We start from the raw sequence: 26,463 nt of genomic DNA, 5'->3' as shown, positions 1-26,463 counted from the left end.
AACTCAATCATGCTTTACCACACCCTAACATTTGATTGCCTATATTTGAATGATGCTGTAAAGTGTTGAAAAGTCCCCCCCACTAATTCATGCTGACTGAGCTCACTGCAAATTTATGTCATATGATTGCTATTGAGCCCTCATTTCAGCATCTTTTCCTTATAATCCATGTTATACCTCTCTGCACAGTGACTATTCCAAACTTCATTATTCCTGAAGTCTCTTCTTCCTCCCCTCTCGGTCAAGGACTTCATGGAAAGCCTTCCTTTCTGCTCATCTCACATCACTCAAACAGCTCCTTCTTTTATTTCATCATAAATTATATAGGTAGCCCCCTTTTTGCCAAGGTTTTATCCTCTACGTGTACTCCAGATTCCATTCCTTCCTGACTTCTTCAACAAATTGTCCCTACTCTCATCCTCATTCTATCATGTTCAATTTCTCCCTATCTACTGATTCCTTTCATGTTGATTAAAAACATGTTCATATCTCCCTTATTCTAAAAAAACCATCTCTCTCTATCCACACTAGCTACTGCTTCTCATCTCTCCTAAATTTCTTGAAAGTCTTCTATATTGGTATTTCAATTTCCTCAGCTTTTGGAATCCCAGTCTTGATAAAGTCATCATTCAAATGCAACTGCCCTCTCCAAAACTACCAGGGATCTTTGAGTTGTCAAATCTTAGGGTCTTTTTTCAATCACAACCTTCCTTAACCTCTGCCGTCACCCAGCCAATAAGCATTTATTAAGCAACTACTCTGAACCAGGAACTGGGCTAGGGACTACAGCTACAAATACAAAAAAAAAAAGCCACACCCCCCCCACTCTCAGTGAAAGAAAGACAACACATAAAAAGAAGCTAAAAAGAGTGGGGAGAAAGTTGGGGTGGGAAAAGTACTGGAGGCATGGTAGAAAGGTCAAAGAAGTCCTAAAATAGTGTGGTCAGGTGAGAGATGAGGAGTAACTCTGCAGTAAGGGAGACTATCAATCAGTCCCCTCTGGACACTCTCCCTAGACCTCTTGGCTATTCAATTAATCACTCATTCTCATTATTCTTTACTCATCTTCTAGCCATTTTTATCTGTATCACACCCAAGCTTCCCTCCATCCTGGACCCCCTTTTCTTTTTTTGCTCTTTCAGATCTTACTTGGGGATCTCATCAGGCCTCATGGAGTCAATTGTTATCTATGTAGTCAATTTTTGGATCTATTTATATAGTCCTAGTCTCTCTGCCTGTTACAGTCACATATCTCCAACTAGCTCTTGGATTCTTCTAACAGTAAGTCCTGTAGGCATTTCAAACTCAACAAGTCTAAAATAAGATTCATTATCTTTCTTCCCAAATCTTCCCCTCTTCCTAATTTTCCTATTACATCCTTCCAAAAACCAAGATTCACAATCTTAATGTCACTCTCAAATTCTAGTTCGCAATTATTCCACATATCCAACCCAATGCCAAATCTTGTCATTTCTTCTTTTTTTTGCAAGGCAAATGGGGTTAAGTGGCTTGCCCAAGGCCACACAGCTAGGTAATTATTAAGTGTCTGAGACCAGATTTGATCCCAGGTACTCCTGACTCCAGGGCCAATGCTTTATCCACTCCGCCACCTAGCCACCCCTAAATTTTGTCATTTCTAACTTTACAACATCTTCTCTTCATTCATACAGCCACAAATCTTTTGTTCAGGTTCATATAACCTCTTATCCAGTCTACTGCAAAGACTTTTAAATTGCTTTCCTTAATTTTCTCCCTATTGCACTCTATCTTCCACTTAACTACTAAGGTGATTTCTAAAGCATAGATCTAACCAGGTCACTCTCCTACTCAATGATCTACAGTGGCTCCTTATCACATCCAGGATCAAAAAAAATGCCTTGTGATTAGCTTTAAAGGCTCTTCTAGGCACAGTGGTACTTTAGGGCTGTGAATCAATAAGATCATTCTGGAAAGCAATTTAAAATTATTCAAATAAAGTGTCTGTTATATTTTTGGACTCAAAAATTCTACCACTAGGCTTGTTCTAAGTCTATAGACTGCTAGACCCCCAAAGGAGCCCACCCACAAAAAAAAAGTACCTATATGGACCAAAATATGTTTCACTTAATACTGGTAACAGGGATCAATGAAATGGTCTTTGATCTCAAGGAATTTACATACTATCATGGGAAAAAAATACCCATTAAACTTCTATAAGCTATGTGGTTGCATCTGTCAAAGAATCTTTTGAGTGTGAGTGTACATATTCATTGAAAGACATTAAAATGTCTTTAAGGATATAGTTTGTTCTACCACAATGATTGTAATCATTGAACAAAAGCAGTATGTTCTTATATTGTCTATATTTTTCAGTCAATTGTAATACTACAGCATCCTTTGGGGAAAAAAAGTCAGTGAATGTCCAACTATTCTTTCTATTATTTTCATCAAGGATATCCTTAATATGTTCATAGACCATTCTCATAAAAATTTTATAGAGATGAGAAAATAAGTACATGATCAGCAGTTGCTGGAGTCTTTTTGATCATAATTTTTGGTAATAACATTGTGATTCTGTTACATTCTTTTGGTAGTTTCTCTTCTGAGAGTCTGAAAATCAATTATATAGTGCCTTCAAAATAGTGCCACTTTCAGTACAGATTTCTCCAGTGTATACTTAATAAAATCCAGTGACTATTTTAAGTCATTTTTGCTTCTTCACATAATATATCAGCTATTTAGATGTTAGAATTCAAACACTTTCCTAAGTTGTAAGAATAACTATAAAAATGCTAACAAATCTGTTCTACCTCCCCTTGACTTGTCTTTCAAGTCGTATTTATATTGTTCTTGAAATTTTAGCTATTTTTTCTTTCAAACTCTTTTAAAAAGCTGTCTACTTTCATTGTTTTCACTTCCTCTGCTCTTTCAACTACTTTGCAATCTAGCTTCTGATGTTATCAATCAAATGAAACTGAAAAGTCTCAATAGCTAAATAGCTTTTTTCTCAATTTCCATCCTTCTTGATTTCTCTGATAGTTAACACTGTTGACCACCTTGCTTCTTTTAGTTTTTGCAACTCAATAGTTTTGCCTTCTTCCTGTTGGCCCATTTCTCTGCAATCTCATTTGCTGGAATAGCAATCATATGCCATCCCCTAAACCATAGATGTGTCCCAAAGTTCTGTCTTAGACCCTCTTGAGTTTTACTTTATATTTTCTCTCAGTGACTTCATCATTTCTCAGTTTTAAATATTATCTCTATGCAAATGATTCCTAGACTATGTAGCCAGCCCCGGTCTTTCTTCCTTTTTTCTCCTTTTTTTTTTAAAGTTTTTGCAAGGCAATGGGGTTAAGTGGTTTGTCCAAGGCCACACAGCTAGGTAATTATTAAGTGTCTGAGGTCAGATTTGAACTCAGGTGCTCCTGACTCCAGGGCCTGTGCTCTATCCATCGCGCCACCTAGCCGCCCCTAGCCCTGGTCTTTCTTAAGCTACAATCCCACATCAGAAACGGTTTTAAACATTTCCAGCTGGATGGCTCAGTAGACATCTCATAGGTATCTCAAACTAACCACATTAAAACTAGAACTTGATATTCATTCTTATTTCTATCTTCCTTATTTCCCTGAAGTAATTTTCAATTCCTTATTCTCCTTCATACCACAAGCCAAGCCTAATCAATTTTACCTCTTCAACATCTCTCGCTTCCAACCACTTCTTTCCACTCATACAAATAACATCTTAATTCAGAACTCCATTACCCCTTATTTGGACTATAGTAGCTTAATTGGCTTCCATGGCTCAAGTCTCTCCCTTTACCTATCTGTCTGACACTCAATTATGAAAATTTTTTCTCAAATACAGGTCTATGTTACCCTTTACTCAGGAAGTTCCAACAGTTTCCTATTCCAAGTGAGATCAAATAGAACTCCTTGACTTGGCAGTTAAGTCTTTCACAATTTCACTCTAGTCTATCTTTCTAGACTTTCTATATGTTGCTCCTTCTCCCATACTCTGTGGTTCAGCCAAGCCAGTCTTATACACAACATTCCATCTCTATGCCACATAAATGAAAAGACTTCTTCCAGTCCTCTTGGCTCTTAGGATCTTCAGTTTCCTCGATGAGAGTTTTCCTAATCCACATCAAAGCAACCCCCACCCAAATTTCCCATATAACCACACACATGTACTCTCTCTCTCTCTCATTCTGGTAGAACTTAAGCTCTTTAACATCAGGAAGTATTTCCATTTTACATTTGTATTTTCTGCACCTCGTACAGGGCTAGGCACATAGATGTTTAAACAAAAGTTTGCTGATTAATGGATATGATCCGACCCATTTTAGTCCTATGTCTACATTTCGATAAGTATTTTGCTCTGTGTTGTTTTTCACTTTTTTGCTCACAAGGCCCTACCATTACACCCCTCTAGAAGGGTGTATAAACTGGTTATGCTCTAAATGGAGGTCACCTTTGCTCACCAGGTCTTTCAATGTGACAAAAGCTTACTGGATAAGAGTGTTTCTGGGCTCTTTTTTATGACTTCATAATAGAAGCTACTAGATATCCATTAAACTTCTCTAAGAAAGTGGAAGTGGGGCAGGTAATCACGTTCAGTATTTTTATACATTTCCCATTTTCTTAGAGTCAGTAATGACTAGAATGGTAGATACTTAATCAAGAAGTCAGTTTTCAGATATAGTAGACTTATTCTCATACAAAAACGACAATATTTTCTAGTCTATAAAAAGGAAAGTATTTCTACTGCCTAACTCCAAAGATTGTGGTATGCTTGCTTCTGCAAATCTTAGAGCATTATATAACTGTAAGTAATTATTTTTATTCTTTGCTCTAATTTTTTGATTTAATCAATCAATTTTCAAACTGTATTTCAAACTTATTTTGAAATCTGACATCAGTAACTTGTTTCCTTATCTATTTAAAAGAATTCATTTCTTTTCTTCTTTTTTCTTTCTTCCTTATTTCCAGTATTTGGTGCTTGCCACATCCCATGCCTTTTGACTACTTTGAAGAAAGTATTTCTCACATAAAGGGGAAAGACTTCCTAGGAGTAAAAAAAAAAAAAGAAAGAAAGAAAGAAAGAAAAAAGAAAAAAAAAGCAACTTTGGTCTATTTCATATTTCTAAATTTTATTTTCCATCATTGTTTTCACCATCCTAACCACCTTTCTATGAAGTTGTCAAGTACTGAGATATGTTAATCTGATTTGGAGGATTTTCTCAAGTTTTTTATCTTCTTTTGTGGTTATTTAACAGTGTCTAATTCTCTGTGATCTCATTTGGGTTTTCTTGGCAAATATTGGAATGGTTTACCCATTTCTTTCTCTAGATCATTTTACAGATGAGGAATTGAGGCAAAAAGGATTAAGTGATTTGCCCAGGGTCACACAGTTAGTAAGCATCTGAGGACAGATAAGAACTCAGGAAGATAAGTCTTCTTGACTCTAGGCCTAGTACTTTTATACACTGCAACACCTAGTTATCACAAATGTATAAGCTATGATAATCTTCATGCTGGTTTTTTGTTTGTTTTTAACAATACAACTCATCAAGAGCTGTACAAAGTTGGATGACCAAGAATCCATGAAAAGATGTTATTTATTGCCTCTTAGAAGAGGATAAGTATGAGCCATCCTCCCACTTAACTGCAACTTCAAGTTAACAGCATTTATTGAGTAGCTACTATGTTTTAAATTCTATGCTAGGGTTCTTTAATCTGACAAGTAATTAACCAACCCACAGGTAGACATTATTATTATTATTATTATTATTATTATTATTATAATATTCCAGTCCCTCTGAAAGATGAGGAAGTGAGATAATCCCTGCCCTCAAAAAGTTTTCCTTTGGTATACAAACACTCCCAAGATGAATCAATACATGATGGAAGTCTAAATAAATCTGTATATGCCCAATCAGCCCAATATAGATATGTTTTTATATCTATATATCTATCCTCTATCACATGTGAATCATATATTTAAATATCTATACACATACCCATACTTGAGTATATACTTAAATGCTTTTGCTTATTTGTGTACACTCTCTCTCTCTCTCTCTCTCACAGTGACTCAAGGTGGGAACCTGGGTCTTTCACAGGAGATGGTGCTTTAATTGAACCCTGAAAGAAGTGATGAAACCCATGATGTATCAATAATGAGCAAGAAAATTTTGAGTACTGCAAATAGCCTCTACAAAGGCAAAGAGGTGGTTAATAGAATGTTGTATATGAGTAGGCCAGTTTGAAGGGAGCATAGTGTACAAGAGGGGGAGTAATATATAAGCCATCTATAAAGATAGGCTAAAGCCATATTGTGAGGAGTAACTAGCTAGTGCGGTAGAAATCTGGACTTGGAGCTGGGAAGGTCTGAATTCAAATCCAGTTTCAGAAAACTTACTTAGCTGGGTGACCTTAGGCAGTTATTGCAATAACCCTGGTAAGTGGTGATGAGGGTTTCAATTACAATAATTGTGGGATGAGAAGAGGGAAGGGATTGGATGAAAGATGTTGAGACAGTGGAATTGGCAAAACTTAGTCACTGACCAGACATGCTATATTGAATGAGAATGAAGAGAAAAGAATAACTTGGAAAGGTTGCAAAATTAGCTTATTAGAAGAATGATGTCAACCCTCAATAGAACTAGGAAAAGTTAAGTGAAAGATCAGGTTTAGGTGGAATGATAATAAGTTCTATTTTGAATATGTTGAATTTAATATGCCTACAGGACATCCCCGGAGAGCTATTCAATAGGAAGCTGAAGATGTGAGAGCAGAATTCCTGAAATAGCTAAGACCAGGTATGTAAATAATTGTAAAACATGGTTGAATCCATAGGAGGTGATGAGATCACTAAGAGGGTGATCTTATCTAATTCATTTGCAATTTTTGTCCCTAGCTATGTCAATTCCTCATGAATGCCGATGATGCTTCTAATGGACTACATGAGTTTGACCAAGAATCTATGACATTTGTTAAATCTATTGGAATTTTCAGTCTTCATCTTACTGGATTTCTCTTCTATTTTTAATGCCACTGACTACTTACTTCTTCCACTTGGATACTTTCTTTCCCCTGGGCTTTCATGGTACAGTTACTTCTTCCTGATTCCCTTCCTATACTTCTGACTACTCCTTAGTTTCCTTTATGGGGTCATCATTCAAATCCTCCCTTCTCCATATGTGGGTATATCTTGGACTCTCAGCTCTTCTCTCTCCACAAGCTCATCAGCCCCAATGGAATCCCAATGGATTCAATTACAATGTCTATGCACAACTCTGAAATCTACATAAATATTCAGCTCTCATTTCTCTCTTGAGCTCCAGTCTCATATCACCAACAAACATCATCATCTTTTCCCAACTTCCTAATGCTTCTCTATTACCTTCAAAGGCACCAACCATCTTCCAGTTATTTAGGATTTCAATCTAAAAGATAGCCTAGATCTTTTCTATCTTTCATCTCCCTTATCCAACTGTAAGTCTTGTCAACTCTGCCTCCACAACATTTTTCATATTCCTATCCATCTTCCACTTGCATTCATACTATGACCACCCTAGGGTGGATAGAATAGGGCCTTTATGGAGTCATCATCCAAATCCTCCCTTCTCCATATGTGGGAAGTAACAGGGAAGCAATACTAAGTTAGGAAATAGATAATGGGGTGGCTTTTAGAAAAAAGATTACAAGTATAGTATTTTCAAAATATTTCTTAATTTTGAATTGTCTATGAGATATATAGGCAGAGCTTTCCAGTAGTTTGTTGGTGATATTGCATATACATTGTATACAATGTAGAGGGAATAAAGAAAGTAGTTGAAGGATGATTAAAGGAGGCAAGAGAAATAAGGGTATGTGTGTGTACCATACATATATTTTGTGTGAGCGTGTGTGTATGTGTATTTAAAGAATATACATTTCTGTTACTAAACTGACCATATATGACCAACTATTCTATATCCTACAGAGACTTTCATTATTTATCTTAGCATTTTCTAAGGACAGCAGAATAATGAAATGTATTATTATAACGTCTATTTTCTACAGTACTTTTTTTAATTTTCCCATGCTATATACTTTTAAGCTGAATATTTCTTCATTTCTCTTGAAATGTTCTCCAAGCAAACTAGTATGAGAAATAAATATCAGGATAGGCAAGTCAGCCTAACATAAAGGTGAAAGGGACTCTTAAAGGACAAGCAATAGTATGTACCAGGCAAGATGATCCACTGATGCCAGTTTAACAACCAATACCCCTCAATCTCCAATGGATATAGCAAAAGCTCCTAAAACTAAAAATTTTGGAAATGGCAGTTTTTCCCCCAGCCAGTCAATCTTGCTTCTAGCTCACAGGGGGCCCATTTCCTCACCACTACCAACACTAGACACTAATGAGGAGATAAACCCAAAACACCTAGGAATGAGAGTCCCACCTCTTCCCTACCTTCCACCTTATCATCCTGAGAAGCAATTGTGACAGAGATGAAAGCTGGCATTGATTCTGCTGATTATGAAGTCCTATCCTTTGCTTCCCATTCCCACTATCTCCCATCCCCTCCAGTAATCACAGCTACTGGAAAGCCCTTTAGCATTATATGTCACATGGCTCAAAAACAGAAACACATGTGATTTTATCAATGGAAATAAATTTTAAAAGATACACTACCATCTACTTTGCCACTGCCCCAAAAGACCTTGAGACATTTCTTTTTCCATTTGATTTGAATTCCTTTAAGTGTCATCCCCCATTAAACTTCCTTTAATAGTAGATACTGTCTCTGCTTTTCAATTTGTATAGTCAGTACTGTGTACATAAAAGGCATTTAATAAATTCTTTTTAATTCAACACTTCATTCAAATTCAGAAAATTCAAAAGGAATAATTATGTACGTGTGTGTGTGTGTGTGTGTGTGTGTGTGTAAATCTATGTATGTGAGGGAGGTGAGGGCAAATGCCTAACAAAATATTTCAAAAACAATAAAACTTCTTCCAGGGTCAAGGTGTCTATACTGAGTTACTGAAAGATAAGCATGGAAAAGATATATAAATTTGGAATGGTGTTTTGTTTTGATTTTGAGAGGAGGGTGGGGGGGGGTCTGGATCACTGATTTCATCAGTATGGGGAAATTTCAGGAGAGAAAATTCCTTCTCTCAATACAAATCAGTCACTGTTCTGCAATTTATCACCTTAAATAGTTGTCCAGGACACAGAAAAGTAAGTGATCTGCCCAACATCACACAATTAGTACATCTTAGAGCTGGACTTGACAGTCTGTATGTCATCCTAATCCTAGGCTGACTCTCCAACCATCATACCATTGTCTACCCATCAATCTGGGACACAGATACAACACAGATCAAAAGACAACACTTTTTATTAATTTAATTACCTTTCAAGATAGTTGGAGCCTGTAGCATTTGTTTGTAATAAGAATAATATAATCCACATTCTGTTCTGAATGATATTTCTCGCTCGACTTCCTGAAAAAAAGTTAGATCTGTTATATGTTTGTGACTTCATTACATTTCAGTGACTATTTTCATAGCAGCAATGAAGAGGGGGGAAAAATTCTATGAAAATTGAATTCCAGGAGATCAGTCAACAAGTTTACATTTGAGTTTCCAAAGGATAAAAAAGTTTCTATACAGTAATAGAAATCAAATTTAAATTTTAAAAAATAAAACTTGTCAGTTTCCACATAATGTTAGAATCATGACAACTACAAATAGCCTAAAAAGAAACTTTTAAAAAAAATAACAATGGCCCTATAACTATCAACACAAATGAACAATCTTTTCATTCTAAAAATATAAGGTACTGTCATTGAAGAAAGGATTTTTACATAAGAATCTTACTTTGACAAGTGTCATCTCAGTGGAAAAATATTAATGCAAGAAAATGAATAAAAAGAATGTTAAACTACATTTAAATAATATAGTCTATCCCAGAAGAATGGAAAATTTAAAATAATCTCAATATAGTCACATTTGGTTATGTAATACTGTAAAATACTGAATTTAATTGATAAAAACAATGTAAAAATGTCAGGGCTGGTGGTGGTTTGTAGAAGAGTGGTATACCCAAAAGAATACTGGTTTTGGAATCAAAAAACCCAAGTTTAAATCTTGACTCAGTCAAGCTGTGTGACCTTGAGAAAATCTTTCTCTGGGTCTCAATTTCTTCATTGGGTTTAAAACGGGATTGGTCTAGCTTAAATACAGCATCCTTTGCAGTTCGATTTTATTAAGTTCCTGGGAGATATATAGATAAAGATATAAATTTGCTTACAATTGAAAATAAATTAGGATTCATATCAATATTGAATCTGTCATTTGATACTCAATCCAGCAGTATGGATATACATAGGACTTCTTTCCTCAGAAATTTAACTTTTTCAGGGGTATACTGCTATATCAAAGTTCTACTTAACAATTCTAGGCATGAGTTCACATGGAGGAAACTGGTTTAGATTTGTGTTGAGCTAGATGGCCTTTGAGATCCTTTTTGACTCAAATTCTGTGAATATTTTATTAATAATAAAATTGATATTTTATAACTAAAGACTTTTTGTTTCATCTAATACTACCATTCTTCTTCCCAAAACACTTTATTTTCTTTCTCTAAAAGATTTTTAATTGTGCTTATTTTTTTCATCCTCTATTTCTCACATAATAATAATAATAATGATAATAATATAATTTAATTTTTTAAAGCAGTCTACTAGGTTTTATTTTTTACTTCATTATGGATCATGCAACTCCTCTAATTTTTTTTTTTTTTTTAGATTTTGACAAGGCAAAATGGGGTTAAGTGGCTTGCCCAAGGCCAAACAGCTAGGTAATTATTAAGTGTCTGAGACGGGATTTGAACCCAGGTACTCCTGACTCCAGGGCCGGTGCTTTATTCACTGTGCCACCTAGCCGCTCCTTACTCCTCTAATTTTTTAGAGCACTAACCCTCTCCCAACTTAGTTGGAAATACCAAGGAAATCCTCTAGTTAATCCATATCTAGTAGTGGGATATATACATATATATATATATTTTTTTTTTAATAAGACAAGGAGTTATAAGTCCCCCAAACTGAAGAACCACTATGTTTTTCAATTACTAATTTGAGTAATATACTTTAAAAGTTTACCTGATATGCTGCCTTCTCTACTGGGAGCCAAATAAATCTTTCATTTTTCTAGTAAAGTAATCTAAGCAAGAAAAGTTCAAACCATTTAATCTAATCCCATTATCACAGCTTTTTTTTTTAATAAAAAGGACAACAGAGAAAGCATTAAAGGATATGGTTTTACCAGTATAGGCAGTAGCCATTCTGATTAGAGAGGTGTTTTTTTTCTAGCAGTGATAAAAGATTTATCTCTTATTTTTAGTCACATTGATCTATTCATCTTCAAAGAAACTGCTTCATTTCTCTTAGTATAATATAAAACCAAAATTGTATACTTTTACTGAAAATCTATATGCCCCAAACTTTATTCATTAATTATATAAGCAAAAAACAAACTAACAAGAAGGAAAAAATAAAGTTTATTTTCTAATTTCTAGATGCTTTATGATACTTTATAGGTTCATTTGGAGTTTTTCAGCTGAGACCTTCAGTCTCTGTATACTTCCTTTACACAATTTGGCAGAACAAGCTTAATGATACAGTGAGTCTTAAGGAGTAAAGCTGATTTGATTAGATGTTTCACTCTCTAAAACCTGAAATTAGTCATTATATCATCTATGTGCTTGAACATGATATCAAATTTAGTTTGTAAAAAAATAAATGTGTAAACAATTGAAAAAATTACTTCAGGATAATTATAATATATAAATCTATATAATATAAAGTTAAAAAATGTTTTCCCCACCACAACTGGTAAGATAAGTAGCTTATATATTAACATTCTTAATTTACAGATGAGGATAGGGTTTGGAAAATTTAAGTAATCTGCTCATAGTTGTTAAACTAGCATAAAATGGCACAAGGGCTCAAATCTGAGTCCAGAGTTCTTTCTATTATACCATACTGCTTCTCAATTGGGGAAAGAAGAGAAGAGAAGAGAAGAGAAGAGAAGAGAAGAGAAGAGGAGAGAAAAGAAGAGAAGAGAAGAGAAGATTAGAGAAAAGAAAAGATGACTTATTGTGACACAATTCTTTTTTAATACCCCCTCAAAGAACAAAAACAGAGGGGGACCTAATTAGCAAAAATGCATTCAAACATGATTAATTTGTAATCTTGGCACCAGCTGTATAGAACCAAATGCTATACTTTATTAGACAGACACTTGCAAGTTTTACATCTGCTTCATGCTAAGAGAACATCTGCTTTATTCATTCAAATGCTTTTCCAGTTTTACAGCAATTTATACTTTGCCTGGTATACTATGCCAACAAAACCTATACCAATAGAGGTTACCATCAAAAGACTACAAAATGAACAGTTACTACACATTTTAATTTGCATTTTTTTCCATAGGGAATGTAATGCTTTTGAGAGAATGAAAATTCTTCTTCTGAAGACAATAGCACAAAGGAATGGGAAAATCAAAAAAGTAAAAGGAAGAAATTAAAGAGAGGAAAAAAAGACAATTTAACAGGTGGTTTGTGTAGCATAGCAACAAAAAAACTAATAGGCAAAAATAAGAAGATTAAATGAAACTTTACTATTAATGATTCAAAGTAAGCAACTAACAGCAATATAAAATCTTTTAAGAGGGCATATTTCTGTTTGTTTAAATTTGTCTTAAAATTATAAACCTCTTATCAGTGCTTTCTGCTTCAACAGTAAATTTCATAGAAGAAATTTGCTCCCTGAAAGGGGCAGCTAGTTGGCACAGTGGATAGAGTACCAGCCCTGGAGCCAGGAGGACCTGAGTTCAAATCTGCTCTCAGACGTTACCTAACTATGTGACCTTGGGCAAGTCACTTAACATCCCCATTGCCTTGAAAAATAAAATTAAAAAAAAAAAAAAAGAAATTTGCTCCTTGAAAACCTGAGGAACAGGAAAAAAAGCAATAGCTTGGAAGGCAGAAGATCTGTGCTCAGATCTCCCTGGGGACAAACACATAAGACTGACTGGCAAAGTCACTAAGTGCCCACTGGGTCTCACTTTCTTCATCTATAAAATGAGAGGGTTGGACTCGATGGTTCTAAGGACCCTTCCAGCACTAAATACTATGATCCCTTTTCCGATTCTCTCTTTGCCCTTTCTTTCTTCTTTTTCCTTCATTTCTTAAAATCTACTTTAGAAATAGATTAGCAAATAACCTCTGTCATACATGTAGCAATTTCATTCAGACAGCTGTTGAGCAAAACTCTTAGAAGGGTATGTCACCAGCAAACATTTAATGTGCATAATATGGTTTCTTGGCTGGTTAAATTAATGGCCATCTGTTAGAATGGCATAATTTCTGTTCTAAAGTTGACTAGACCTTTGGCACAGAACATAAGCTAACAAGATGAGAATTTTATAAGAAATGTGACAACACTTTTGAGTAATTCTTTTTCAACAGGGAAAGACAGAAGTAACCAGCAGTCCCTTTACTGTAGTTTCTGTCATCAGCTGTTCATATTTATTAATAAACTATCTGCTTGCTTTTTCATTTTCAGGATTGCCCAACAGGAGAAAAATGCATAATTTTTAAGTCCAAATAGATAAGGAAATTAGGGATGAAAATGTTAGTATGGAAGAGTTACTCATGGGGAACATATGATATATTAACCAAGCCTGATATATATTGCCATATTAATTCCCATAAGAGTCTATATCTAGTTGAGAATGTATTTCTAAATCATTAACCTCAAACATTTCTTGAGCACCTACAGTGGGCAAGGGATTATATTAGGTACTGATTTTTCAAAGGGTCATGAAACAGTTCCTTCCTTAGCGTTTACTCAATCCAATTGTTCCTGAGTTCAGATCTGGCCTCAGACACTTAATAATTACCTAGCTGTGTGGCCTTGGGCAAGACACTTAACCCCACCACCTTGCAAAAAACCTAAAAAAAAATAAAGATTCAAGTTTGTCACAATTTATGACTATATCTAGATAACTTTAGTAGTTCTATTATCTAAATAATGATTTGGGTTGTATAACTATTAAAATGGAAAACAATAAATCATCCTAGAAAATTTAAATAATTAATTTCTAAATTTCCTAGCTGATAAATTAGAACTTAAAGAATTAATTATACATCCTTTCTAATAGGTTAGGATATATGAAATATGGTATGTAGCTTTTAATTACTTTTTGTATTTTTCATTTCTCCTTTATCTAAATTTCATTCTTAGAATTACAAATGGTAAAACTACATTATCTAAACTATCTACATAATATATACCAAAAATTTGTTTCCTTTTATGTTTCTGATATTTTTAAAAGCTTAATATATGTATACATGGTATTATATTTTAGATAATTTCTCCATTCCAAAATAAACTTTATTGATGTGATAATCCAGTTACATGTTTTTTTTTTGACAATTAAATCAGCATTTTCTTCATCTTTCGTGACACTCTGCTTCAATTACAATTTTTTTAGTTATCAGTGCCTAGAAATGAACGTTTTAAAATATTTCAGATGTATTGAACAACCTATCAATCTCTGCTTTATGCACAATTTTTTTTTTTTACCATCTGGATAATTTTAGCTTAACCAAAGTGAACAAAAAATATTTCAGACAAGACACTATTCAAGTAATTTTGAGAAAAATAAACTGCATACCAGAATCAAAAATGTAAAAAGAAATGCAAAGAATTTGTACTTGTTGTAGCCAAAATTCTGAGAAATACAGAAATGGGTGAAAATTTTATGAGTAACTTTGTGGTTGCTATATTAATTTGTTACATTTCCAATATAGTTCTTACTTAAAGGAAAAAAGACAAAATATTGATAGCAGCTCTTTTACAGTAATGAACCAGCGAAAAAGTAGAGCTATTAAGTGTGGAAAGGTTAAATAAAATGGGATACATGAACATGATGGAAAAATTGTGCTACAAGAAATCTGAAATGGCTTATATGAACTGATTCAGAATAAAATGATTCAAACAAGGAAAACAATTCATATTAGGATAACAGTAATATAAAAGAAATCTCTAAAAGACTTAAAAAGACTATCAATGCAATGACTGATCAAAATTCTAGAGGGCTCAATGATGAAAGTATACTCCGTGTCAGGGAGGGGATGGATGAAAAGAGCAGCAAGACAATATAGGACAATAGGTATCTTTGGTCAGATAATATTTATCTCTTACAAGAAAGGGAATTTGGCAGGGAAAAGAGAAGAAAGAATTTTGAGGGTAGTGGGTAAGTTGTGAAAAATGATACAAATTTTAAAGAAAAAGAAAGAAAAGCATATTAGTAAAACATTTAAAAATATACAGCAGAGAGAAGTTCAGAAGGGACATACACAAGCAGGGCAGTGTGGTAGTACCAAGGTAAATTTAATATCTATTTAAAAATAGGCCATTCATAGTAGAAATCTGTAATTTTATATAAAATTCCTTTTTTTTCATTGAATATGAAAATGTTTATGTTTGTCAATGATTACAAGGTCAGTGAAATCTGGTCATAGAACTAAGAATATAATGTCAGACTTGGTTGATGTGTTGGTTAGAGTTGTTGAACTGTTCCCCCCCATCCCGTATATTATCTGTTATTAGAGATGGTTTTGGGGAGGAAAATAGATATTTGGGAAAATTTAGGTGATATAAAAACAAAAGATAGCAATAAAGTTTTAAAAGAAATAAATTCAATTTCCACTACAACAATAAAAGAAATCCTTGGGATGACTAGTAACAAGCAGAAAGCTGGAGGAGAACCTTTCAATCAGAAAATCTCAAATAGAGAGAGGCTCCTTCCAAAAGAAGCACTAGAGAGATTAAGCTTTGCTTCAAGAAGAGAATTACTTCATGTTGTTCCAGAGCGAGAATATCAGCTTTTCTGAAATCCAGCAAAGATGAAGACCAAAAAACATTTTAGGGTTTTGTAGTGCTTTCTTTGCAAATAAGATAAAAATAAAGCAATTTGAAAAGAATTATTAATGGAACCTTGCTAATGGTAGAGAATATACCATTTAAAGACTGTTCCTTATAGGAGCCAAAATAAAGTTGACAAGGTTTTTTTTTTTTTTTTTTTGCTTTTTAAATAACAAAAATTTCTAGGATTACAATTAAATCTATAAAGAGAAAAAAATCCATGACAAAAGTTCTGAAACACCTCCAATTTCTTCTCACACTGAAAAGACTTTTTTTCATTTTAAAGTAAAAGTATAGTGTTGAGTGTTTTGTGGGGAGCAAAAAGGAAGCTTAAAAGGATGAAGAGGTCACTGAAGGAGATGATGATAAACAAGTAACAGAGATGAAATAAAGATGTCCATTTCTTATTTTGCTTCTGTTTTCTCTGGCAAGAAAGACCTTTTGGATTACAAAGGACAGACCACGAATAACTAACTTAAGAGGATTTAATGATCAAGTAAAATAAGAAGACATAAAAAGTCTGCATGTGGCTGAACTTGTAAAATTTAAGACACAGTAAACTATGTATTCCAGTACAGAAACCATAAAGAATGTGACAGGTTCAAATGAACAAAATCTCTTAATTCTAGTGCCTTCCTATTTATCCTATATGTAGCTTGTTTGTAATTTTTTTTGCATATTGTCTCCTCTATCAGATTCAGAACTCCTTGAAGTCAGGAACTCTTTGCCCTTTTTTGTATCCCTGTTGCTTAGCACAGTGCTTGGTACATGATAGATACTTAATAAAAACTGATTGATTAATTGACTGATAATCTCAGAAAAAAGGAACTAAAAGGTATCACTCATGCAATTATTACAGTGATTTTGTACTTTGAGAAATTACTGAATAGGAATTTCTTTTATAGTCTATATAATAGTAATACATTTTTGTTCTTTAAAGGTGTATTTGAATTCTAGAAAGAGCCAAAAGTCATTCAGTACCATGACTAGTACAGAAGATAGACAATGAAGTTGGTTAATATCATTCTAGAATATAAAATAAATTATGCCTTTCTTAAAAGGTAATCAGACTGAGTTATATGACCCACAAAGAAGTTTCAATGAGTTTCCAAATAAAAACTACAAAACAAATATTTTGAGCAATGAAGCATCCTTGGCTAAGGATATAGTTCTCCCAAAAGGTCTACTTTGAAAAGAACACTCATTTGGGATGCATAAACTCTAGTTATTAAAATTTTTACTAACTCATAGTATCTTTGTATAAAGCATTAGGTTCTAAATCAAAATAAAATGCCTTTGTCCACTAAAGTAGTTGTCCTTTTTATATAAATCAAGAAGCAAATAACTGAAGTTGGAGAAGAAAAGACATGTTTTCAAACATCTATTCAAACTTTTTTGCTTTTTTTTTTTTGCAAGGCAATGGGGTTAAGTGACTTGCCAGATAATTATTAAGTGTCTGAGACTGGATTTGAACTCAGGTTCTCCTGACTTCAAGGCTGGTACTCTATCCACTGTGCCACCTAGCTGCCTCCAAACTGCTCTCTGAAAGCAAACATTTTCCACTTTTATGATTGCCTTTTGACACTTCAGAAGTAGAGTTGGAAAACTGTTTTTACTGGGTTTAAATATAGTAATATAAGAAATACGATACAACAAATATTTAAGTTCCTAATGTACACATAATATTGTGCTAATTGCTAGGGGAATTAATTACAGAATTTAAAGGAGATATAAACAAATACAAAGTTTGTATTAAGATATGATTCCCCAACTAAAAAAGCTTATAGACCATTGGGAGGTAAGATAATCAAACATAATTTCAATATACAATACTAAATGAAAAATGCATCAGAATTACAAAACAAGTGTTATGTGAGATTCAAGAGGGTAAGCTATTACAATTGAGTGAGTACAATAAGTTTTCGAAGAAGAGGGAATAGTATTTGTGAGTTTGTTTTGACAAATAGGTATGGATTCAACTTTTCCAGGCACAGGTGAAAGACTAGACAAAAGTATGAAATTCCTGAGCATGTTTAGAGAGCAAAGAACTGTCCAGTTTGGCAGGAATGTGAAATATATATCTCTGAAATACACAAGATAAGCCTGGAAAGGAGGAAGAGGACTAGCAAGGGTCTTGGTAACTTCTGAAGATTTGAGAAGTGTATCATGCCCACATCTATGCATAAGATAGAAATTCTAAGAACTGTATAAAAAGATAGACTGGAGAGGGAAAGAAAGTGAAGCTGAGAAAAACTGCAAGGAGGCTAACAGTACACGTGAATATAGTAAGGTGGTCTTGTACTAAGTTGGTGGTAGCATGAATTGAGAATAGGGAGTAAACTGGAAAGAAGATTTGGAGAATGAATTGAGAGGATCTAATAATTGATAGCAAACAAGATGTAAAGGAGAAGTAGGTTCTGGATTAGGGGAACAAGATACTTCCCCTGTTCCTACAAGGGGGACAAGTTCAATCTTGGAACAAAGTCAGACACTAATTATTAATTCAACAGTTAACAAGAGGAATCTAACTTAGTCATAGCAAGAGAGGGATAGTCAACAAGGATAGGTAATCAAAGAGCCCCTTTAGTTGGTTCAGCTGAGTGAAGTTCTCATCTGCCACCCAAACTTTTGAGTCCCTTACATTTCCTTGTGGCTGCTCTGAGGAAGTGACACTAGTAGTCTGAATTCCTAGTCACCTGGACTCAGGGAATTTATCAATGCATTTTAAAAAAGAACTAACCTAATCTGCACAGAAGTAAATGTTAAGATTTCACACCTATAAGAGGGAAGAGGAAGACAACCTCAGGGTTTTAAATGTGTGAAACTTTGATGAATGGTAGTTCCACAGACAGAAAGTCAAGTCAAAAGAAGGTCTATTAATTATCTTGTTAAACAACAACTCTGGATTATTCCTATTATCTGATTCCTTTACTCCTTCTCACATGCAGCTGAACCAAGCAACTATGCTTCCTGAGTCTATCATAAATTTGTTATCTAATCTCAACTACACCCTGATTACAGCTAGGCGATGCATTTACTCCTTCCAAAATGATTCTCTATCCTACTCTCCAGAGACCCTTCCAAACTCTCTCTTCTCATCTCAAACCTCCCCTTCCCCCTTTCTTAGCTGAAAGACCTTCCCCATATTTGAACAAAAAGCTGTTGCTTGATATGAACTTCCAATTTTACCATTTCTACATCTCAAAACTCTTTTATAATCATCCGCCATTCTCTCTTTTTTCCAGTCTCTGATAATGAGGTGGATCTCCTCTTCATCATGTGTCCTGGAGCCCACCTCCTCTTGTCTTCTCATGCGGATTGACCCCTCAATCACTATTTAACTCCCCACTCCTTTTTACTTAGCTTTTCCTTTCCCATCAAATCTCCCATATCTGAGCTGATGCTGGACTCTAAGAAGCAGCAGTTCTCATTATTTTCCCTACACACACACACACACACACACACACACACATACATACACACACACATATATATACATATACCATATATATATATATATATATATATATATATATATATATATAGTTTCCCTTAAAAAGAATGGGAAACTGAATTGATTTTCTATTCCATTCCATTCTTTAAAAACCTTCACTAGACTTTAAGATGTACTCGTTATTATAATATTAATTAATTATAATATTATGTTATAATTAACATATAATCATTATAATACAATATTAATATATACAACATGAATATATAATATATTGTATTATAATATTATATAGTATTATTTAATGTAATATTAATTAATATTATATTATATAATTAATTATAATATTAATAAATTAATCCATTTCACGGTCAAACTCCTAGAAAAAGTCCTACAAATACTACTTCCATTTTCTGTCCTCAAACTCATTTCTCAATCCTTTGCAATCAGGCTTCCAACTTCATCAAAAGTTAACTCAAAAAAAGTATGACCCCTAAGTGACCACTAATCTCTGATGTTATTCAACTCTCATTACTCTTAACCCAACACACCTAACACTACTGATCACCCTCTCTTTCTAGATGCTCTTCATCTCTGTGTTGTTGTTTCTGTGACACTATTCTCCTGGTTTTTCTAATACCTATTCTTCTTAGTCTCCTTTGTTAGCTTACCATCTATTTCATGATCCTTAATTGGGGTTGTTCCCCAAGACTCTTTTCTGTGCCCTCTGAGCTCTGTACCTTCTCACACTTGGCAACCTCATCATTCTGATGATAAGATTAATCATCATCTTCTGCAAATGACTCACAAATCTACCTTTTGTCAAACTCCTGAGATTTAGTCTTGCATCACACCAACTGCCTATTGGATATTTCTCTAATGCATTCTTTCTTCAAAAGTATCTTGTAACCCACATGTACAAAAATATTTAAAAGCAACTCTTTTGGGGGCGGCAAAGAATTGGAAATTGAGAGAATGCCCGTCAACTGGGGAATAGTTGTACAATCTGTGGTATATGAATGTGATGGACTACTATTGTTCTGTAAGAAATCATGAGTGGGTGGACTTCAGAAGAGTCTGGAAAGACTTGCATCAACTGATGTTGATTAAAGTGAGCAGAACTAGATGAACATTTGTACATATTAACAAGATTGTGTGATGATCAACTATGAGGACTTAGCTCTTCTCAGCAGTAAAATGATTGAAGACAATATTAAAGGACTTGTGATATAAAGTACCATCCATATCCAGAGAAGGTACTATGGAGTCTGAATATAGACAAAAGCTGTTGGTCTACTGTTTTCAATTTTTAAAATTTGTTTTATGCTTTATGTCTTTTTTCCTTTTCATGGTTTTTCCCCTTTTGTTATGATTTTTCTTTCACAAAAAGATTAATATGGAAATTTATTTAACATAGTTAAACATGTATTATTATAGCAGATTACTCCTGACAAGGGGAGGGATGAGGGAAAAAATGAAGAGATAAAAATATGAAACTCAAAACCTTAAAGAAAAATGAATGCTGAAAACCAAAAAAATAAATACCACAAATACCACATAATCTATCTTATATTTATCTTGTACATATTCTACATATACTTATATAGGAATGCATCCCTCTCAAGGCAGGGACTTTTCTGACTTTGTATTCAAAGTGCCTGCCACAAAGAAGGTACTTGATAAATTCTTGATTAATTCGATTCTGGATATGGCGAAATTCAGATAACAGTAGGACAAAAAAAAATCAAGATATGGGAGTAATAGGCACAGAAGTCATGTCAGTGAATAAGATTATCAAAGAGCATAGAGGAAAATGACACAGCAAAAATAATCATGTTAAAAAGATGGGAAGAGGATAAGGAGTTATTAGAGACAGAAAGGTAGGAGAATGAAGAGTGCCTAGTGTTCCTGAAGCTAAGGGAAAATTAAGATCAAGAAGGAGGAAGCATTCGGTATCAAAAGCAATCAGGGATCAAAGAAAATAAGAAGGTCAAAATACCCAAGCATCCGGGGAGTAGGAGATCACCTTAAGATGAGTTATGAAGGAAATAGAAGCAAAAATAGTAGCAGCTAAGAAGAGAGTAGAAAGTATTAAAGTGTAAGAATCAGGAATAATTTTTAAGTTTAGCAATGGAATAAAGGAAAAAGGTGGAAGGGTTAAAGGTGTCAAAGAAAAAGTTCTGTAGGATTGAGAATATCTAAGCATATTTATAGATACATAAAAAGAAATCAGTAGCAAAGGAGAGGTTGAATATCAAATCAAGGATCTAAGATACAATTTAAAGGACAAGTTTTAGCAAGCAGAAAGGATCTATCTTCATTAACCGATGAAGACAGAAAGGTTGCTGATTTTGAGAGGCTTTCAGGAAAAGAAGAGAGAAAACTAAGGAAATTCACATTTGGATAACTTCAATATTCTCAGGATCATAGAGGCTAGGTCATACATACATTTCAAGAAAGGTAAGTGTGGTTTAATTGGTGGCAGGGGAAAGATGAAAAGTACATAGAAGATAAGGAATTAATAAAAAATAGATTAGAAGTAAAAGTGGTCAAGAATATATACTATGAACTTGCAGTTATAAAATCACCTTGATGTTATTGAACTCTATTATTAACACAAAGCAAGCCTAGAAGAGAAGAAATTGGATTGTTGAAGGTACCTAACGGTAAGTCAGAAATGGGAGGATGTCAAAACAATATTAACAATCAGTTCTCAAAAGAATTAAAAACTATTAACAACCATATGAAAGAATACTTTAAATCAAAATTAATAGGAAAAATACATATCAAGGCAACCTTGCTGCTTTATGCAATCAGTAAATTTGCAAATAAGACAAAATAAGAATAGTCAGTGTTGGAGTTTGTGGAAAGATAGGCAAAAATTAATGCATTTGTGATACTACTGGGAATTCAGAAAACCATCCTGGAAAGTAATTTCGAATTATGTAATTAAAGTGACTAAAATGCCTACCTCTGACACAGATATTCCACAGAAAAGAGAAAGAGAAAGGCCTCATATATAGCAAAATATACATAGCAGCACTTTTTTTTTGTAGTTAGCAAAGAACTAGAAACAAAGTAAATGGGGCAGCTAGGTGGAACAGTGGATAGAGCACTGGCCCTGGAATCAGGAGGACCTGAATTCAAAGGTGGCCTCAGATGCTTAATAATTACCTAACTGTGTGACCTTGGGCAAGTCACTTAACTCCATTGCCTTGCAATAAAGAAATAACAAAATAAATGCCAGTCAATTGAGAAATAATAAAACTATGGTATATGAATGTAATTAAAGGACAAATATGATAAAATACAGAGAAGCACTGAAATACAAAGTGCAAGTTGTGGGAAAAAAAGCAGAGCTCAAAAAAACAAAATACACACTGTAAATACAGCAATGTAACTGGAAAGAACCACTACAAAACAATAAAAAATGAAAGTTGCAAAATTACCAGTAAAAAGTATGACTTCAAAGAAGAAATGTGAGAAAACACCTCCTCTGACTCCTTTGCAAAAAAGGGTCAATGTAAAAATATTATATATATCATCAAACATTTTCAAAACATAAAATGATTTTGTGGGTTAAATATTATGTGAGATGGATCTCTAGAAGGACAAAGGGAGGAATATAGATGAAAATTTAGGTAATATAAAAAGAAAAAATTATCAATAAACTATATTTCAAAAAAGAAATGGCAAGAAGTCGGAGGTCTTCAGTTGATTTTCTAGAATTCTCTAATCATCATTATCATCTGGAAAGAGTGAAAGTTTCATTTCCTCATTGCCTAGTCTTAATTTTTTCATTTTCTTTTTCTTATCTTATTGCTAAAACTGACATTTCTAATACAATACTGAATAATAATAGTAATAATGGGCATCCTTGGTTCACCCCTGATCTTATTTGGGTGCTTCTAGTTTATCCCCATTACATATATTTGTTGATGGCCTAGATAGATACTACTTATCATTTTAAGGAAAACTCCATTTATTCCTATGCTCTATTGTGCTTTTAATAGGAATAGGTGCTGTATTTTGTCAAAGGTTTTCTCAGCATCTATCAAGAAAATCATATAATTTGTTAGTATTTCTATTGATATGTCAATTATGCTGATTGTTTCCCCAATACTGAACCATTCCTGTATTCTGGTATAAATCCTTCCTGATCATACTGTATCATTCCAGTGATAACTTTCCATAATTTCTTTGCTAAAATTTTATTTAAAATTTTTGCCTCAATATCCATTAGGAAAATTGGTCTATAATGTTCTGTCTATTTTGTTTCTTCCTAGTTTAAATATTAGCACCATGTTGTTGTCATAAAAAGAATTTGGTAGAATTCCTTCATTTATTTTTTCAAATAGTTGATATAGAAATGTAATTGTTCTTTAAAATTTTTGGCAGAATTCACTTATAAATTCATTTGGCTCTAGAGATTTATTTCTTAGGGAGTTTATTGATGGCTTGTCCAGTTTCTTTTTATGAAATGGGGATCTTAAAAGTATTTTATTTCTTCTGCTAATCTGGGCAATTTGTATTTTTGTAAATATCCAGCCATTTCATTTATATCAGAAATTGGGTATATAGTTGGGTAAAATAGTTCCAAATTATTACTTTAATTTCTTCTTCATTAGTGGTGAAATCACCCTTTTCATTTTCGAGATTGGTAATTTGGTTTCCTTCTTCCAAAGGTTTATATATTTTATTGGATTTTTTCATAAAATCATTTTTAATTTTATTAGTTCAATAGTTTTTTAATTTCAAATTCATTAATTTCTCTTTTGATTTTCAGAATTTCTAATTTGGTACTTAACTAGAGATTTTTAATTTGTTCTTTTTTCTTCCTTTGTTTTAGTTGCATGCCCAATTCATTGATCTTCTCTTTTTCTATTTTGTTCATGTAAGCATTTAGCATTATAAAATTTCCCCTAATAGTTGCTTTGGCTGCATTATCAGGTCTCATCAATGTCCTTTTCTTGGATGAAATTAATGATTATTTCTATAACTTGTTGTTTGATCCACTCATTTTTTAAAATTAGATTTAAAATTTAGTTTCCAATTACTTTTTAGTTTATCTTTCCATGGTCCTTTATTACATGTAATTTTTATTGCATCATAATCTGAAAAGGATGTGCTTAACATTTCTGCTTTTTTGCATTTGATTTGAAGTCTTTATGCCTGAATATATGGTCAATTTTTATGTAGGTGTCATATGTCACAAAGAAGATATCCGCTCTATCCCCATTCAATTTTCTCCAGAGGTCTTAATAAACCCATGAAATTGAGATCCCAGTTTAAGGACATCGGACATGATGATCCCATTACAGAGCAACAGTACACCAAGATGATTGGTAAAGATTTTTCTAAAATTCCATTCACTTCCTTAACCTCCTTATTGTTTATTCTGTAGTTAGATTTATCTAATTCTGAGAGGAGGCTGAGATCCCCCATTAATATAGTTTTGCTGTCTAAGTGTCTAAGGCAAGATTTGAATTCAAGAAGAGTGTTCCTGACTCCAGATCTGGTGTTCTATATCCACGGTGCTTTCTGGCTGCAGCTCCTCATTTCAATTTTTGCATCTATAATATAGGATTGGACTAAGTATGACTCCAAAGTCCTTTTTCATTCCAAATCCACAAACAATAATCCATAAGAACTATATTGAAATGGGTTTTGCAGAAAATACTTTCCCAGACAGAGTTAGACAAAATTTAGAACTTTTGCAATCTCCAGAGGATAATGTGGCTCCTTTTGAAATTTGTTGTGGCATTTCAATACAGTGAATAACAGTTTTCTATATTCTAGACCTCCAGAATGGGGGTTAAAGGACAAAGAGTTGCTAAACAAGGTCCTCTGTGTGTGTGTGTGTGTGTGTGTGTGTGTGTGTGTTTATATGTCTGTGTACATATATATATGTATATGTATATACATATACATATATAAATATATATTTATATATATATAGTTTTTTCTCCTAGGTGTTCTATGGTTCCTTGATTAAGTAAGAGCTTCAGGTTTCTATGTTCTGTAAACTTCTAAATTACAGGCAGGAGAAACAAACAAAAGACATTCTAAACAGATTTCACTAAACAGATTCAAGCTTTCTTGAAATGTCCCGTCTATTTGTACCTCCTTAATTAAGAAAAAGAAATACTTAGTTCTCAGTGCTTCCTTATCCACCATTACTAGACACAGTTGATCCAATGGCTTCACTTCCTTGATGGAATCAAAGTAGATAGGCAATTTTATGAAAGGCACATAAGTAAAAACTCAAGATTTTCAGGGGCCCCACCTAAAGAAACCAACCAAGATACATTTGGTTACTAACCTACCCTTTAGGTACCCTATAAGAGTCAAACTACATGTATATCTATGGAACTGACAAAAGTAAACTCTAGCACAGAAGAGACAAATTAGAAGTACAAATTCCTTTAGCATCTAATCAATGGAAATCTTCACCTATCATCTTGTTGTACCAGTTGCTCAGTAATGGATCCATTATGTCCTATGTCCTTAAATAATTTCATTGATTTATTAAGACTAGATGCCTTGGGACAGCTAAGTGGTGCAATATACTGACCAACAGCCCTGAAGTCAGGAAGACCTGAGTTCAAATCCAGCCTCAGACACTTAATTACTTAGCTTTGTGACCTTGGGCAAGTCACTTAACCCCATTGCCTTGCAAAAAAAAAAAGACTAGATGATATGCATGACCATGCAGTATATATTCAGAATTTTTCAATTTTTCTTATACTTTTAAAAAAAAAACTTCGATAATTAATTGGAATGCCTTACCTTAATGTTAGAAAACCATAAGTCATTTTCATGTAAAGTAGCAAGGTAGACAGAAGTAAGAAATCCGATGCAAAGGCCAATAGTTCCACCAACCGTTAATGACAGAATTTTCCATAATCCTCTCCCACTGTAAACTTTTTTTTGCCAAAAAAAAAGTCAGTTAAAAATTTAATCATTTAACTATTGAGCACAGTGGTATGTGTCAAGTTTTTGGAAATCTTTTCAAACCAATTTGATTGAGGTCTATAT

General features: G+C 33.6%; 1 protein-coding gene and 1 long non-coding RNA gene across 8 annotated transcripts in view; one reads left to right on the top strand and one right to left on the bottom strand.

The window, feature by feature from the left end:
- The window catches only part of DPY19L3 (dpy-19 like C-mannosyltransferase 3), a 99,586-nt gene that overhangs the window by 62,359 nt on the left and 10,764 nt on the right, over nucleotides 1-26,463 (bottom strand). For 3 of the 4 annotated variants that reach the window (XM_074211472.1, XM_074211468.1, XM_074211470.1), the window contains exons 3-4: nucleotides 26,215-26,348; nucleotides 9,390-9,480 (exon numbers count right to left, since the gene is read on the bottom strand). In XM_074211472.1, coding sequence (XP_074067573.1) covers nucleotides 9,390-9,480; nucleotides 26,215-26,348 — 225 coding nt within the window. The remainder of the gene's footprint in view (nucleotides 1-9,389; nucleotides 9,481-26,214; nucleotides 26,349-26,463) is intronic. The other variant, XM_074211471.1, reaches the window with a different exon arrangement.
- The window catches only part of LOC141505549 (uncharacterized), a 43,936-nt gene continuing 22,010 nt past the window's right edge, over nucleotides 4,538-26,463 (top strand). Inside the window, exons 1-4 of one of the 4 annotated variants that reach the window (XR_012473628.1) lie at nucleotides 4,585-4,804; nucleotides 6,070-6,209; nucleotides 6,729-6,800; nucleotides 12,471-12,682. This is a non-coding gene — a long non-coding RNA (uncharacterized LOC141505549). The other 3 variants (XR_012473626.1, XR_012473627.1, XR_012473625.1) reach the window with 3 other exon arrangements.

This window comes from Macrotis lagotis, chromosome 1 (assembly GCF_037893015.1).
Source record: "Macrotis lagotis isolate mMagLag1 chromosome 1, bilby.v1.9.chrom.fasta, whole genome shotgun sequence".
NCBI classification, from domain to species: domain Eukaryota; kingdom Metazoa; phylum Chordata; class Mammalia; order Peramelemorphia; family Peramelidae; genus Macrotis; species Macrotis lagotis.
This window is presented reverse-complemented; position numbering and strand designations above follow the sequence as displayed.